Source organism: Hyaena hyaena, unplaced genomic scaffold (genome assembly GCF_003009895.1).
Source record: "Hyaena hyaena isolate Hyena2069 unplaced genomic scaffold, ASM300989v1 scaffold_1324, whole genome shotgun sequence".
NCBI lineage: Eukaryota > Metazoa > Chordata > Mammalia > Carnivora > Hyaenidae > Hyaena > Hyaena hyaena.
The window spans coordinates 228,217-244,916 of NW_024081954.1; the positions used below are offsets into that span (position 1 = coordinate 228,217).

The following is a 16,700-nucleotide window of genomic DNA, read 5'->3' on the forward strand; positions in this document are numbered from 1 at the left end:
CCCCCCCCGCCCTTCCCCCGCCTCTGCTGGGTGAGTGCTCCCAGACCCCCAGGGGTGGAAAGGAGTCTCCTCCGGGAGGAGCCTCTGGGAGGGGCAGGGGGGTGGCCTGGAATTTGGAAGAACCCGGCTCCACTGCCATGATGTTTATTTCCTTCCTGCTTCCACCATCCTCAGGATCCCCTGTGCCCTCACTGCAGCCAGTCTTCATGCTCCTTCTTTGAGTCTGCATTCAGTGTCTTTTCTATTGATTCATCTGTTTTTCAGAAAGTTTTTTTGGTTAAATTTTACTGAAAAATCAGTTTCCCAAGGGAAACGAGGTTTTTTCGAAGCCAATGGACATTGTGTTTCCTTGACAGGTTAAGGAGGGGGTGCTCTCTGTGTAGGACACAGACATGTTGCCACCAGGGCACTTCCAGTTTGGGGCGCTCCCTGGGCCACAGGGGCCCCCATGTAGTACCAGCACACGCCGCCTCACACAGGGAGCCTCCAGGCTTGAGGCCTGGGGGAACCTGCAGCAAGATGTTCAAATGCAGACTTACCCTGCTTTTTGTCCAGACTGTCTCTTGGGGTCTTTGTTCCAGCAGAAGAGAAAAGACCCTCCTTGAGGAACTGTGTGTCAGGGGGTCAGGGAGGGACTGTCTGCAGGCTCCGTGGGGACGGGGACGGGGTGAGAGAGAAGTGTGCAAGAGCCTTAGACATGAAGCACTTGCCTGTGCTCGGAGCTCTGTCCCCTCCTCGCTGTTTTCCCGTAGCCATAGGGAGTAAAACCTTTAGAATTGCATTTATCTTTGGCTCCAGGAAAAGGTGTATCCTGCTTCACACTGTTAGGCCACAAGGATCCCCGCTGTCCCGTACAGTTAGGGGTTAGGGATGCGCTTTTCAATAAGTCAGATCCTGCTTTCTTTCCCTTCTTTTTTTAAGTTCATTTATTTTGAGGGAGAGTGAATGCACATGCATGAGCATCGAACAGGGTAAGGGCAGAAAGAGAGGGAGGTTGGGAGGGAGGGAGAATCCCAAGCAGACTCCACACCCAGAGCCGAACCCAATGCGGGGCTCAGGCTCAAACCGTGAGCCATGACTTGAGCCGAAATCAAGAGTTGGATGCTTAACCGACTGAGCTCCCAGGCACCCCTGGCTCTTTGACCTGCTTTTAAAAGAGCACCAGTTGTATTTGGAAACTACCAGGTTCTGGATAACTTGAAGGTTTTATCACTGCATTGCCACTTTTTCTTACTATATAAATAAAAGAAAGAAAAGTATTTCAAGTCTAAGTACTTCCCGTAATCCTTAAAATTTTTAATCTATTGAGGGTCATGATCTTATTTCAAATGTGAAAACTCTGGACACTTCTGCAGAAAACTGCACACACGTAGCAAATTTAATGAGTTTCCTGATTCTGAAGCCCAATCACAGATACTATTCTTATCTTTTGGGTTATGAAACCAGCCTTGAGAAAGACACACTGATTTCCAGTTAAAGAAATGCAATATGTCTGGCTTTTAATGTGAGGAATTGGAAAAAATACTCAGTAACAATTTGCTCAGTCACAGTGAATTTACACGTGCTCTAAAATGTGATTTAAATGAAAACATGTTATTTTGGGTATTCTAAATAAAAAATAGGCATCAAACTCAGACGTGAGTTTTTACAGACGCTTACATATAATTTTTTTTCAGTAGCAGTGAATGAATTGCTTCTTTTCATTTATTTTCTAGAACATCTTCCTAAGCTCCAGCCCCGACCATATTCATGTGCAAGGTACGGATACTTACTAACACGTAGCATCTTTCTCCCAAAATGTGAATCTCCGACTTCTCAATCCTTATTAGTTCCGAATTCACCCAGTGGAAGTTTAACCCGATTTGTGGAAGGCAGTAGTAGGCATGACAGGGAATGAAGGAGACCCATCTGGGACCCTGGTCCCGCAGGAGCACAGCCGCAGCTAGTCCCTGTCCAGAAGCACATCGCCCCAGGGGAGGCCGCGAGCCCCCAGCCTCCCCTGCTGCCGGCAGTGCTGGGCCAGGCCCCCTTCACTGGGTAGCAGAGGCCACCCGGGCAGAGGTGAAAGCTGGTAGGCATCTGGTGGCGCCTCGAAGCATAGAGGTAACTGTGAACTCTTGAATCTCACAAAATGGGGGAGAAGAGAAGGGGAGCTTTTGCGTAGCCACAGATCTCTTTCCCTGAGGAGTCAGAAGGTAGCTCAGAGCCCATAGGAAGCATCCCTGCGTTCAGTAAGCGGGGCTGAGTCTAGCCTGTGCGATCAGCCCTGCCACAGAGGCCACCACTGACCTGTGTGTCTCTGCAGCTCGAGCCTGGCTCACCCAGGGAAGCTTCAGTTCGTCTTCAACGTTGTGGAGTTTTTATCTGCCACCACGATGGAGGTCCTGCGGAAGGGCGTGTGCACGGGCTGGCTGGCCGCGGAGGTGGCGTCCATCCTTCGTCCAGATGCGCAGGTGGCCCCTGCAGAAGACGGGCCGGCCCCGGCTCCTGAGGTGCTGGTTTGGGCATCATTAAAATCGTGGTGTTTGCCTGATTAGAGAAAATAGTGTGGTCTCCCCGGCAAAAATGTGTCCATTGCTGTGCACTTTACTCGAGGGAAACTTTTTGCCATACTTAAATTACAGAATCTCTGTGAAAAGTCAGGAAATGTTACTTTCGCTCCATGTTTTTTTTCAAATACTTAAAATCTGAATTTTGTATAATACAGTCTTTTCTCTCCTTCCTCGTCCTATTCATAGAAAAGAAGGCCTTTGCTGCTAATTGGCGGAGGAAGAGGCCAGGGCGTGTTGGAGGCTGGTCTTACTACACATCCTGTGTCCCAGAGAGGTCCTTACCTTGCTGTCAGTTGACATCTGATGATTAATTTTAGCCTTTAGTTTTGGGGTACTAGGGGTTTTTTTAGTTTATTTTTGAGAGAGACAGAGCGTGCATGTGCACACAAGGAGGGGAGAGACAGAGAGGGAGAAACAGAATCCCAGGCAGGTTCCAGGCTCTGAGCTACCAGCACAGAGAGCGACAAGGGGCTCGAACCCGCGAACCGTGAGATCATGGCCTGAGCCAGAGTCAGACGCCCAACTGACTGAGCCACCCAGGCGCCCCCGTGTACTAGATTTGACCTGTTCCCTTTCTGTCACAGACGTCGTGTAGAATCCGAATTAGTGCTGTTGGTGTGAAGGCATAATGAGGTGAAATTGCTTTTTAAACACATGGGAGAGAAATGGTGCTTGATTTTGTGAACTGTGGACACTTTTACATTTGGACTTCGTGCCTATCCTTCGTGTTTGGATACAACATTGGCAGAATCTCCCTCAAGGCCGCAGTGTAAGGAGCAGTTTAAAGTCCCTGCTCGCCCACAAGGGTGGTTGAAATTAAAGAAAACATTTCAGGCTTTATCACGGAGTCGTCTTTCTCTGTGACATTGAAAAAACGTACATGTCGTTTGTAGCGTTATCTTAGGACCGATGTGGTTGTCGTAAGTTACTGGAGTGGAAAAGTTTGTGCCCTGAGGGTGGTAAGACTCAGCATATACAATAGTGACGTAAAAATACCATGTCATTGTATGATCTTCTGAAAAGAGACGATCTCCAGAAAGTTAAATATACATGCCCCAGACTTACCACAGACACTCAGCTCAGGTGCCTTTTTACACATTCTCTCCTCCCTTCCGCCTTTTCTTTCTCCTCCTCTCTCCGTTTTAACAGATCTTTGTTAGCGACTCCTCAGTGTTGAGGCATCAGAAATACAGGAAAAAGGCTGCGATTTGACTGTAAGGTGCTTAGCACCACACGTATTTTATTAGGAAGTGTAGAGTGTTGAGGGCCATGTGACCCACCCCACAGCCGCCCCTGGCAGGTGGATGGGACAACCGTTGACAGGTACCACTGTCCTTGGCAGGCGTGGACCGCCCCTGCCGTTGGTGTGTGACCAGCATCCACCATGAGATGCGAGCAGACAGGACACATGTCCCGTCTGAGCAGGAGCTCCCTGCCAGCGTGACTCTGGTACAAGGAGGGACGATGCGGGTCAAGGACACTCCTTGAGCCTGGACGCCGGTGGAGGAGGTCTGGGGTACAGACACCTGGAGCTGCCCATAGCCTTTGGAGGAAGTGTTGGGTGGCAGTGTAGCCATGTGCGGTTTGCTGCAGCAAGAGCAGCCTGACCCTGGTTGCCTCACCGACCCTGGTCGCCTCGCCGTCCCTGGCGTGCGGGCCCCACGCTGTCACTGGCACACCCCCGTCCTACCCGGTGTAGCCTGTTTTCACTTTGCTTCGCGGGTCTTATGGTTACCAGTCATTTTACAGTTAAAGGTTTGATTATTGTCTTTTCTTCCGAGAACGGATTTTGTTCATTTCTCTCTCTGTCATGCTTGTCCTGTGAGTACCAGCAGGGAGACTCGCACGTGAACGAGTCAAGTGAGGCCAACGCAGCGTTAATTACAGTCTTGTTCCAGAATGAGAGCACGCATTCGTTCACAGCTCTGCCAAGTCATCCTGTTGTTGAACCGCGTACGGTTTTCCTTGCGGTGAAGGTGAAAATGTGTATAACTACACATGGGGATGTGTAGGTCAGTTTCCCGTCACCCAGTTAACTTCTGCAAAGAGCAGAGTGAGACTGGAACTGAAATATATTTAGAAATTGATTCCTTTAAGTATCCCTGGCACCCAGTTTAGAAGAACATTCTTTTGAAATTAGCAAAAAGATTGTATGTGCGTATACGGCTTATTTATTCTTCCACTTTTGCAGACACATTACATCGACCCTGGATTAACCAACACGGCAAATTCTTTAGCATCTTTGCAGCAACCCCCTCCTTTTTCCTTCACTTGCCCGATTTGCACTGGAAACTTTCACTCCATCTCGATTGTTGATGTTCATGCTCCTTTATGTGCAAATACAGAGAATCCTGTCTTCAGGTTTTCGTGCATTTCTCCATGATATGTGTAATGGGCTAGCTACTAGAAAGCAGACCTAACCCACGGGCCCCGGACAAGACTGTGACTGTATCTATTCATTGTTCTACCTTAGAAATAGGCCTGTCATTTTTAAAGCACCTCTGATTTCGACAGAAAGTAAAAATTTGCAAGAAAGACTGGTTTCCTCTGTAAGGACATAAGTGTCCCTGTTTTCAGTGATAATTTTTCTAGCGAAGATCATCTTGCTTATGTACTTCCGTCTAGGTTTTCTTTCAGACTTATGAGCGTTGGTTTAATATTGCAGATATCCATCTCTCCTCGAAAGACCAATTTTTTCCACTTGCCGAGCGACCCCGTGGCCCCTGTCGTGATGGTGGGGCCGGGGACTGGAATAGCGCCCTTCATCGGTTTCCTGCAACACAGGTGTGTGCTTTCTTTGGCTAGTGAGAGAACGCATCCCTCGTGGTCCCGGGTGGAAATCTAACGGAGCACTTGCTTGTTTCTGCTGTGGTTTTTTGGATATTGGACTTGGGCTGTAAAATTTTTATTTTACAAAATTATAATCAAATGTGTGGTAGCATGGAATTTGTCACCGTGGGAAAAATAAATGTGATCTCCCCCAGAGGTTGCGTTTTGTGTTAGAACTTGCCCTCTTACTGTAGCACTTCATCTTTCTTTTTTCCTCCCGGCTGCACATAGCTTATAACGTGTGTAGTTGGGGACCGATTCCTGGCACCGCTTTCTGCTGTGATGACATGCGGTCAGTTCCATCGGCTCCTTAACTCGATAAAACCGCTACTTATGGAGATACTGTTACACCACAGGTTCAGAGTTAAACCCAGATGTCAGTCATTTTCAGCAGATTGATCTTAATAGGTGTCTTTGTATCAGTATAGAACTATTTGATATAAAATCAATTGTGCTTCTCTCCCTGTTTGTGAATAACAAACAGTTGTTTGTGTGCTGGTCTGCAGACAGTGCTGTAATATCCTTTGGACAAGTCTTTCTGTTACTTTTATTTTGTTCTTGTTTTTTCCTTAAGGAAGCAGAGGAGTGGCGGACGATGCCGGCACGTCTCATCCACGTGTTGTTTCCTAAGCAGTTCACAGCAGATCGTTCTACTGCTTAAAGCCGGGGCCACATTTCCATTCCGTTAATTGAGGGTTATATTTAGTCACAGAGTTGCTATTAATATTGAGTGTAGAAACGAGTGTAGGTTTCACCCTGTGATATTTTGGATTGTCCTCACAGATACCACGAAGAGCTTATAGGTGCATGCTCTGTATTGCAGGTACATGCGTGTCGTGGTGGCTGCTGGAGACCGGGCAGCCCTCTGAACGTAGCACCGTGTTCTCTCGGTGACTGCAAACCCTGCCTCCGTTTCTTGGGGGTGTTTCCTGATCTCACAGATTGGTTTTACATATTCTTTTTTTTTTTTATGTTTATTTTTGAGAGAAAGAGAAATGAAATGGGAATAGGGGAGGAGCAGAGAGAGAGGGAGACACAGAATCCAAAGCAGGCTCCAGGCTCCAAGCTGTCAGCACAGAGCCTGACGCGGGGCTTGAACTCCCCAACTGTGAGATCCTGGCCTGAGCCGAAGTCAGATCCTTAACCGACTGAGCCACTGGCGCCCCAGTTTTGCATACACTTCATGTCCAACATCTCCACTTTCTTTTTCACATAGAGAGAAACTGCAAGAACAGCATCCAGAGGGACGCTTCGGAGCAATGTGGCTGTTTTTTGGCTGCCGCCATCAGGAACGGGACTACCTCTTCCGGTACTGCACGGCTCTGCTGCTGCAGCTCTGCTTTCAGGCTTTCTCAGCTTTAAGGGTAAACTTCCCAGTAACCCACCAAATACCGTATTTCAGGGAAGAGCTCAGACACTTCTGTAAGCGCGGGGTCCTAACTCACTTGAAGGTGTCCTTCTCGAGAGACGCTGCCGTCGGTGAGGAGGCAGCCCCGGTGAAGTACGTGCAGGACAACATGAGGCTGCACGGCGAGCAGGTGGCCAAGGCGCTTCTGCAGGAGAACGGGTACATCTACGTGTGCGGGTAAGTAAGCGGCCGTCCCGCCGGGGGCCAGACCGCGAAGGCAGTTGATGATACTTATGCCATGAACCAGGGACCATTAATCTAGACGGGTGAGGATGACAGCTTTGATTCCCAAGGACAGGAATACGAATACAAGTTCTAAAATGATTTCAACGTACGTTTAATAGCCGACGTTGTCATTATCAGGGAAATAGATGTGGAAATGGCCCTTTTCAGAATGCTGTGTGCCGTGTTGAATACACGTTTTAGCCTCTAGAAGTTACATCTGGTGTTAACTTGCGGTCTCAGGACTGATTCTGTTGTGTCCAAGAGTAAGGTGGTGTGTACAGCTGACCCAGCTGAGGAAAACTCTCGTGATTTCCTGAGAATGTGAATCTAAGGGTTCTTTTTCTTAAGGCATAATTTATAATTTCAGAGTCAACTTAAGCCAGATCTTTATGTTAAGTTTTATCTACTTTCTGAAGCAAGATCTGTTATGAAAATCCCTAAATTGCCATTAAAAATAAAAATTTTAGAAACTTACTGGCTTGTCAATGGAATTTTTAAAAACCTGTGTTATTTACAAAGGACTTTTGAAGTAAGAAATGGCTGTTTTTAATTCTAACACATACCTGGCATTTATTTATTTATTAAATGTTTAGTTTTGAGAGAGAGAGAGAGAGAGAGAGAGTGGGGGAAGGGCAGAGAGAAAGGGAGACACAGAATCCAAAGCAGGTTCCAGGCTGAGCTGTTAGCACAGAGCCTGATGTGGGGCTCGAGCCCACAAGACCTGAAATCATGACCTGTGCAAGTTGGATGCTCAACTGCCTGAGCCACCCAGGTGCCCCCACATCCCTGGTATTTAAAACATGTTATAAATCATCAAGTCAGGTTCTTTTTTTTTATTTTTAAACTGTGATACTGAAGGAGAACTACAATACAACGATCTAGGATAGATATAAATACAATTGAAACAAGTTTTATAAAACACAGCTTTTTCTATTCTCATGACCTGTTGTGATATCATCTATTCTATTTTATTTTTTCTTAAAAAAATAGATGTTGACCACTAAGCTGATTTTATGCCCTAGGAATAGAGTTTTGACTCTAGGCTTTCGGTTGGTAAAGGTAGAGGTTCTGGACGTTACGTGGGTTCACGTTTTCATTGAGCTCTTAGAGAAGTGTCTGACCATCACTCTGTAGAGGGCAGGGCTGTCAGTGGTGAGGAGGCCGGAGCTCCAGGCGCAGCTCGAACTACAAAGGCAAAGTCAGTTGCACAAATACATGAATGACGGGTCAGTGAGAACTTGGAGGGTAGCTTACGTGTCAGAGTCTCGCAGTGGTAGCCCGAGAATAGCTCTGCACCCGTTACTGCGGCCTCCCTTTTCCATCTGCGCAGTGGAGTTGATGGTGTTCGTGGTGGTGGTCCGTGGCGGGGGCTCCGAACTGGACCCCGTGGAGCCCTAACGCAGACCAGCCCCTCAGCAGGAGTGGTCTTGCCCCTAAGCCCAGGGGACACTGTCCCAAGCGGGGGAGCCTTGTGCTGCTGATAGTCAAGGAGACAGTGGGGACCCGTAGGATTGGCCGCTGGCAGCCACTGGTGCCACGGGGCAGGGCCGTGGGAGTGGCGGCTGCAGTGTAGTGGCCAAGGGGAGAGCAGGAGAAAGCTGACACAGCCCTTGGTGACAACTTTTTCAAGAGATGCTGCTGTAAGGGGCCGGGCACGTTCTGTTCCCGACATGTTTAGACTCCTGCCTGACACTTTGTTTTTTTTTAATTTATTTGTTTTTGAGAGAGCGTAAGAGAGTGCGTGTGTGCGTGTGCATGGCGAGCGGGAGAGGGCAGAGAGAGAGGGAGGCAGGGAGAGAGAGAATCCCAAGTAGCCCCCATGCCACCAGCACAGAACCCAGCATGAGGCTCGATCCCACAAACTGCAGGATCATGACCTGAGCCCGAATCAAGAGTCAGGGGCTTATCTGAGGCCCCCAGGCGCCCCAGAGTCCTGTCTGACACGGCTCAGATGTTGAGTGATAAGTGTGATACACTCCCTTCCCCCAAACAGCTCACTCCCTGGTGGGAAAGCTGCGCGAGCAGGTGCTCACAGAACACCAGGCACTTGGAGGGGACGATGGGGGAGGGGGGAGAGTTACCTCACCCCGTCCTGTAGGTGAACAGGGCTGAAACCTGGCAAAGCACTTAGAGCCAAGCCCACAGTGACTGTGTCTGTTAATATTTGTGTGTGTGTGTGTGTGTATGTGTGTGTGTGTCTGTCTACATGAAGGCTTGTAGGTATAAAACCTGGTTGCCCTTGGGGATGGAGGTTCCGCCCTGCGCCCAGAGAATGAAGGGGGCCGATGAGGGCCATGGGCAGGAGCCAGATTTCTGGGGTCCTGACGCCCTGAAGACGTGGCTGTCCCTGGAGCAGGAGCACCTTGGAGGGTTTCCAGTGGGAATGGTCAGCTTTGCGGATGGCACGGGTCACTGGTGAAGGCCTGACGGTTGACCGGCGGGGGCACCTGTTGGGACCCTTCCCAGAGAGACGGGGAGGACCAGGGTGGGCAGCAGTGGAGTCTGTGGAATTAGATTTGTGAATCATGGAGGCTTTGGTGAAAATTCTTGTTTTGTAAATATTGACGCTACTGTTCTTTTTTTTTAGAGATGCTAAGAACATGGCCAAAGATGTCAATGATACCCTTGTGGAAATAATAAGCAAAGAGGCTGGAGTTGAAAAACTAGAGGCAATGAAAACATTGGCTACTTTAAAAGAAGAAAAGCGGTATATTCAGGATATTTGGTCCTAAAATCAAAAGAAAAGAAAAGGATGATGCTTTTGGGGCTGGAAGTATTAAAAGGCAGTTGTACTGACACTGAGACTTGCAGTTTTTAAAATTAAAAGTTTTTTCTTGGAGGAGGTAGGGTGGGAGTGGACCGCTTCCCATCACAGCAAACTTCTGGTGTGGTTTTCCATTAAGTGCCTCCCACTCAGCACGCCGCGCTTTGGCCTCTGCACTGGCACCTCCCAGGGCGGCCGCTGATCCCTCCGTCCGTTCACAGGGCATCTGTCTGTGCACAAGGAGGCTTCGCAGCACCGGGCATGGGCACTAGAGCCGACCGGCGAGATGGTTAGAGCTGGTGAGCTGCCGCCGCCAGGTTTTTTAAGTAAGGTAAAAATAATTCTTTCTTACGTGAGCTCTGCCATAAAGAACGCTCATAAATTAACTGTGTACAGCGTACGAATACTTGTCTGTACAGACAGCCCCTGACTTCCGACAGCTTGACCTCGCGGTGGCGTGAGAGCGGTGCACGTTCAGTGGACGCTGTACTTGGAAGCTTGACTTTTGCTCTTTCCCCGGTTGGTGACGTGGGGTAACGCTCTCCGGACCGCAGGACGGTGGCGGAGGCTGGGGCCGGCAGCCCTCTGTGCCCAGGCAGATGTTTTGCCTCTTCCCGTGCGGCGCTCGGTACGTTGAGGTAGTCAGCTCTAACGTGCAGCTTCAGGCTCATGTCCCTCTCGGAGCACGTGTGGGGTAGGCCAGGCTGAGCGGGGGCCGTCCGTAGCTTAGGCGGATCAAGTGCTTCTCGGCTCTGCTGTTTTCCAATTAGCGATGGATTTATCGGGATGTAACTTCACGGGAAGTTAAGGAAGGTCCGTATAACCTTGTCAAATGATTATTTATTACCCAAACTTTATTTCTTATTAAAAAAATAAAAGCATTATGGTAATGCTTAGAGATTTTTTTAAATGATTTTTAAAATGTGACATATTTTAGAATTCTATTTTATGTGACTTATCACAGTTCTTAATCTCACAGTTCCAGAATTTAGGGAAATTTGCCTAGTTTACAGATGTGAGCAAGTACATATTTTAGTGAAACTACAGCCCCCCCCTCCCCCTCCCCCAGCTCCTCTTCTCTGCTCCTTTTGGTGTATTTTTGTTTTTCTATGTTATTTTAATCCCATGTTCTCACTCAAATTGTGTCCTAGGCTTAAAATACCTACTTAAATTGGTATCCTTGTCTTCTAAAAATTCCTACTGCGGTCTGAATATTTATGTCCCCTCCCCCCACCCATTCAAATGTTCCAGTGCCAGCCTCCGTTGTGGTGATAGGAGGAGGTGGGGGCCTGTAGGAGGCACTGGGGCAGGATGGGGGTGGGCCCTCAGGAATGGGATCAGGGCCCTGGGGCAGGAGGCCCCCGGAGCTCCCTGGCTCCCGCCCAGGGAGGGCACAAAGTCCTCAGTCTGCAGCCAGAAGAGGGCTGTCACCAGGCCGGCCCCACCAGCACCCCGTCCTGGGCGTCCAGCCTCCGGGGCTGTGAGAGCCGCCCACTGTGTGCTGTGTGGTTGCGGCGCCTGAGGGGACTGCGGCATCTCCCGGACACTTTGTCAGTGCAGAAAAAACGTACAAGGGTATGATTAATTTGTCTAGGCTCTGGTGTCTATTGGCTTTTTATTCAAGAGATTGGCATTTATAAAACAAATTTACCTGTCAAACGTTCCTGGTCTTTTTGAAAAATAAATGATGTTAAGATCTGGTAAAGCTGTGTGGCTGTTTATTACATTATTCTCTAGTCTTATATATTTTTTTTAATGGAAGCAAACATAAGAAGAACCTAACAGACCCAGTTACAGACTCGTGCTGTCTGAATCAGCCCAAACGGACTTAAGATGAGAACATTAAAAAGGACAAAGCACAACGTTCTTTAATGGTAACTGTAACAAGATGCAACAAGAACTTGTGTTCACCTACCAGTGTTGTCTGTGACGTGACCCCACAACTGACCTGTGAAGAGAAAGTGACAAATATGCTGTCCCAGTGACACTGGAGCCGGCCCCAGGCCGTCTTAGGTCTACGTACGTATGGCACCCAGGTTACTTCTGTTAGGCGTCGCCAGGGGTCAGGTGCTAGAGCAGATCGATCAGCGTCCCCATGGCCTGCCAGCGAGTGGTGAAGTGAGGTGTCAGGTCAGATCCTGCACCATGTTTATGGAAGATGTGTCCGCGATCCGGCGCCCAACGGCCCCCAAAGCTTAATGGAGTCCTGGGTCCGTCTCTTTGGATGGTCCACGGTATCTTACAAGAAACATTTCAAGATGGTTTTGATGTTCCAGGGGTAGGATTTTGTTCTCTTAACACCATGAGGTGTCCTCCAACCCAGTGGCCGGACACAGTGATGTCTTAGGGCAAAGTCTCAGGCACTACCCAAGGGCCTTGCTAGTCTGACCCTTGCGGGTGGCCAGTACCTCTGAATTACAGTGTCCAGATTCCATCATATCTGGTTCACCACTAGTTTTACCAGTAAGAGAGACTTTGAAACCTCAGTTATTCTAACAAGCCACTATTCGACCCATCACTTTCAGTAATGATGCCGATGAGTGAAAATGGAGCTTGTGGTCACTATTGCAATGTGCGTTTTCCCTAGAAAGCTAACTGTGCCCAGAAGGTTCTTCATTCTCGATGGCACACCTGTATATCTGTGCTGACGTATTCTAAACTGAATCAGATTTAAAAAAAAAATGAGAATTTGAACTTGACAATTAGAAAACTAGATGTATATGCCGCATCCAACAAGCTGGGCACCCTCCTTGCTTTCAAATACATCTGAAACGTAAAACCGATTATGAACTAGGCCATAAGAGAAAACAAATTGCATAAAATTAGGCATTGTTCTCTGACCCTGATGGAGTTAGAAATGAACTATAAAAAGTATCCCAGAAAGAACATAATTTTAAACACATACAAATGATCCATAGCATAGGAGGAAATAAAAATGGATTACGGGGTATTTGGGGCTGATTTAAAGTACTAAATGCACACGTGGGGTACACCCAAAACAGTACCCAGTGGGGAATTTCATCCACTTCACAGATACTTAAAGTCCACTTGGTCAGGTACTGCTCAAAGTACTGTGGATTCAGCAGTGAACAAAGCAGATGAAACCCTTCTGTTCTCAGGAAGCTTGCATCCCTATGTTGAGGAGAGACCACAATGAATAAGTAGATGTACCAGTTACATGTGTCTGAGAAGGAGGGGAAGGCTATGGAGATAGTGGTCTGAAGGCGATCTGGTATACCTCCCAGTAGTCAGGGAAAGCCCCACTGGGAAGGGAATGCCTTGAAAGGAACAAAGGAGCCAGCCATTGTGGATTTCCCCAGGCTGGGGGGACAGGACAAAGCCCCCAGTGTAGGGCAGTGTCGCAAATGTGAGGGGCAGAGAAGAGAAGGGGAGGTCTGATCGGCATGCCTTGAGACTTGTAGATTACAGCAGTTTACTCCAAGTGTCTAGAAAGCTTGCTTGGAGGAGTATCACAATCTAGCTGCATTCTTGAGAGCTTACCCTGGTCGAGACTGGATTGAAGTGGTCATGGGTTGGAACAGCGAAATCTCTTAGAGAGCTGACGTGATACAAAGGATCACGAGAGTCCGAGTTCTTAACCAATACCTGCCTTTACTAACGTCAGGTGTGCAGGTGATTTCAGGATGCTGGTGAGGTGCAGAGAAATCTAGGACCGCCTCCCCACCCCCCTGTTCTTCCACAGAACCATAGGCCCTGGCTGAGACTTAACATGTGTTACATAGCAGGCATCAGTTACACAAAAGGAGCTAGTTAGATCATGGAATGTCTTTGGGTGACCAAAATTACACAGTGAGTGTAATATTTTCTGGAAAGCCAAGCCCCGTAAATCTTAATCCTTACTTTATTTATAGTGAGTGTACTGGACCAACCAAGTACTCAGTGATTACATTAAATGTACTAAACAGGTAGAATATTTTTTTCCTTTTAAAAAAATGTTTAGAGAGAGAGTGAGGGAGGAAGGGGCAGAGAGAGAGGGAGAGAAACCAACAATCTTCATGGTCAGCACAAGCCCAATATGGGGCTCGGTTCCACGACCATGAGATCATGACCTGAGCTGAAATCAAGAGTTGGACACTCAACTGACTGAGCACCCCGGGTGACCCAACAAATAAAAATATGAAGCAAACCCATGCAGATGCTGCTCAGAAGACAAGACACATGGTTTGAAAGATTGGAAAAGGACATGCTGTGCAAACAGAAAGCAGATGCAGTTAAATCAACATAAATAGGAAGCGTCAAGAAATACTAATGGAGATATGTTCATGGTGATTCAAATGAATAAGGAAGACACAAAAATCCTAAGTATGTATGTGCTTAATAACAAAGCTCCAAAATATATACATTTGGGAGAAAACCCAAAAGGAAGAAGAGCCAAATCTGAAATCTGAGTTGGGGGAGTGGCTCAGTCGGTTAAGCCACTGCCTTCGGGTCAGGTCATATTCTCATGGTTCATGGGTTCAAGCCCCACGTTGGGCTCTGTGCTTTCCATATGGAGCCTGCTTCAGATCTTCTGTCCCCTTCTCTTTGCCCCTCCCCTGCTTGTTGTCTCTTTCTCTCTTGCAAAAATAAATGTTTTTTTAATTTTAAAAGCAAATAATTAAAATACGAGTTGGGAAATGTAACACCACACTTAGTAGTGGAGAGGACGAGCAGAAAACAGTAAACGTTTAGAAGATTTTAAGCAACAAAACCAATGGACCTGGTTGACATAGCTAACATTCCTGACACCGATACCTTCTGAACAGGGCTTCTTTTCTAGTTTATCCTGCACATCTGCTGGAGTAGACCAACTTTCAAAAAGAGGAAGACTATATGACAAGTTTTCTAAGAATTAAAAGTCAAGAATGAAAATGAAACTAGAAAAAAAACCCAAATATTAGAAAAACAAGCAATACACATAATAACTCACGAGTCAAAGACAAATCACAAAGGAAATTAGGAAACATTTTGATGAAAGAATGGTCATACCTAAGTCCATGTGACTCAGTCAGTGCTCTGGGTCTAAATCTATGTGTCTAAATTGGTATATTATGAAATTTAAAAAGCCTAAAATTCCATTATTTAAGCTCATATATTGGAAAGTTCGAAAATGACCAATAAATTAAACACCAAGAATATAAAAGAATCTATCAAAGATGAGAAAAGAATGGAATAAAATAGAAAAACAAACTGTAAAACAGGAAAACAGAAAGCCACAGTTAATTATTCAGAATGTTCTCGGCTTTATCAAGGTATAATTAACAAATAAAACTATGTATTGAAAATATAGGGGCCCCTGGGTGGCCCAGTTGGTCCAGCGTCTGGCTCTTGATTTCAGCTCAGGTCATGATCCCAGAGGTGTGGGATCGAGCCCTGCATCTGGCTCTGTGCTGAGCATGGAGCCTGATTGAGACTCTCTCTGTCTCTCTCTCCTCCCTCACCCATGCGCACACATGCACCATCTCTCTCTCTAAAATAAAAGAAAAAGAAATAAGTGGTGCAACGTGATGATCTGAAATCATAAATTTTGTGAAGTGATTACCACAATAGGGTTAACACATCACCTCACATGGTTACTATTTATATGTGTGTGTGCGTCTGTGCGCGCGCATGTGTGTTGAGAACACTTAAGATTTACTCTTTTAGCAAATTCCAAGTATACAATGCTGTACTATTAACTATACATATATTAACTATAATCACCACACAAGTACATTAGATTCCCCAGAACTGACTCATAACTGGAGATGTCTTGACCAGTGTCTCCCCATTTCCTCACCCTCCAGCCCTGGCAGCCACAGTCTACTGTCTGTTTCTGTGACTTTGGTCTTTTGGATTTTTTTTAGACCCCACATTTAAGTGAGATTATATAGTATTTGTGTTTCTCTGTCAGGCTTATCTCACTCAGCATACCGTCCTCTGTGCTAATCCAGACACATGACAGGACTTCTTTCCTCCTCACAGATAAAGAATATTCCATTGTATACACTGGTAAAGATCAACGGAGGCACAGTGAAGATTTTAAGATTGTGTTTGAACGGAGACCAATTCGCATCCGGCAGCACCGGAACAGAAGTTGTTAGGAGCGCTCCACGGACAGGAGCTAGGAGGAAGACGTTTCTAGGAAAGAAAGGAAAGCAAAGCGAGGAAATTATTTGCTTGGCTAAAGCTTAAGTGGTTGTGTTATTTGGGGTAGCCAAGATGACTGTGTTGGTTCTCCTTAGATTTTCATTTTTTTTTTTTTTAAATTTTATTTATTTGTTTTGAGAGCAAGAGACAGAGCAAGCGCTCGAGTGGGAGAGAGAGAGAAGGAGAATATCCCAAGCAGGTTCTGCACTGTCAGCGCAGAGCGGGACTTAGGGCTCAATCTCACAAACCGTGAACCCAAATCAAGAGTCGACGCTTAACTGCCCAAACCACCCAGGCGCCCCTAGATTTTCATTTCTTAACTCTGACACATTACAGGCCATTTCCCCAGAGTGCTAATTGCTTTTATTAGCAAACCTTTGAGAACCTCTGATCTCTTTTCAATATCTATAATTTTGCCTTTTCCAGACTATGTGATGTGATTAGAATTATACAACAGCTGACTTTTTGGGTAAGTCTTCTTTAATTTGGGAAAGTGTCTTTAAGATTCATCCATGTAGTTGTGTGAATTAATATCCCGTTCCTTTTTATCACTCGTATACTGTTGTATGGGTATACCACTGCTTCCTCATTCAACTATTGAAGGAAATCTGTGTAGATATAAGATTTCAATTCACTTGGATAAACACATAGGAGTGGGATTTCTGGGTCAAGTAGTAAGTTTTTATTTCATTTTTCTTTTTTTTCCTTAAATTCTATGAAACCGCCAAACTGTCTTCCAAGGTGGCTGTCTCATTTTGCATTCCCATGAGCCGTGAGTGAAAGTTCCTGCATT

General features: G+C 46.6%; 1 protein-coding gene across 3 annotated transcripts in view; it reads left to right on the plus strand.

Moving 5' to 3' along the window:
* MTRR (5-methyltetrahydrofolate-homocysteine methyltransferase reductase) overlaps positions 1–11,448 on the plus strand; it is a 29,740-nt gene extending 18,292 nt beyond the window's left edge. For 2 of the 3 annotated variants that reach the window (XM_039223318.1, XM_039223320.1), the window contains exons 10-16: positions 1,716–1,758; positions 2,306–2,492; positions 5,218–5,336; positions 6,598–6,745; positions 6,833–6,966; positions 9,602–9,747; positions 9,834–11,448. In XM_039223318.1, coding sequence (XP_039079249.1) covers positions 1,716–1,758; positions 2,306–2,492; positions 5,218–5,336; positions 6,598–6,745; positions 6,833–6,966; positions 9,602–9,746 — 776 coding nt within the window. In that variant the 3' untranslated portion in view covers position 9,747; positions 9,834–11,448. Of the gene's footprint in view, positions 1–1,715; positions 1,759–2,305; positions 2,493–5,217; positions 5,337–6,597; positions 6,746–6,783; positions 6,967–9,601; positions 9,748–9,833 lie in introns of all 3 variants that reach the window. The other variant, XM_039223321.1, reaches the window with a different exon arrangement.
* The last annotated feature ends 5,252 nt before the right edge of the window (positions 11,449–16,700 follow it).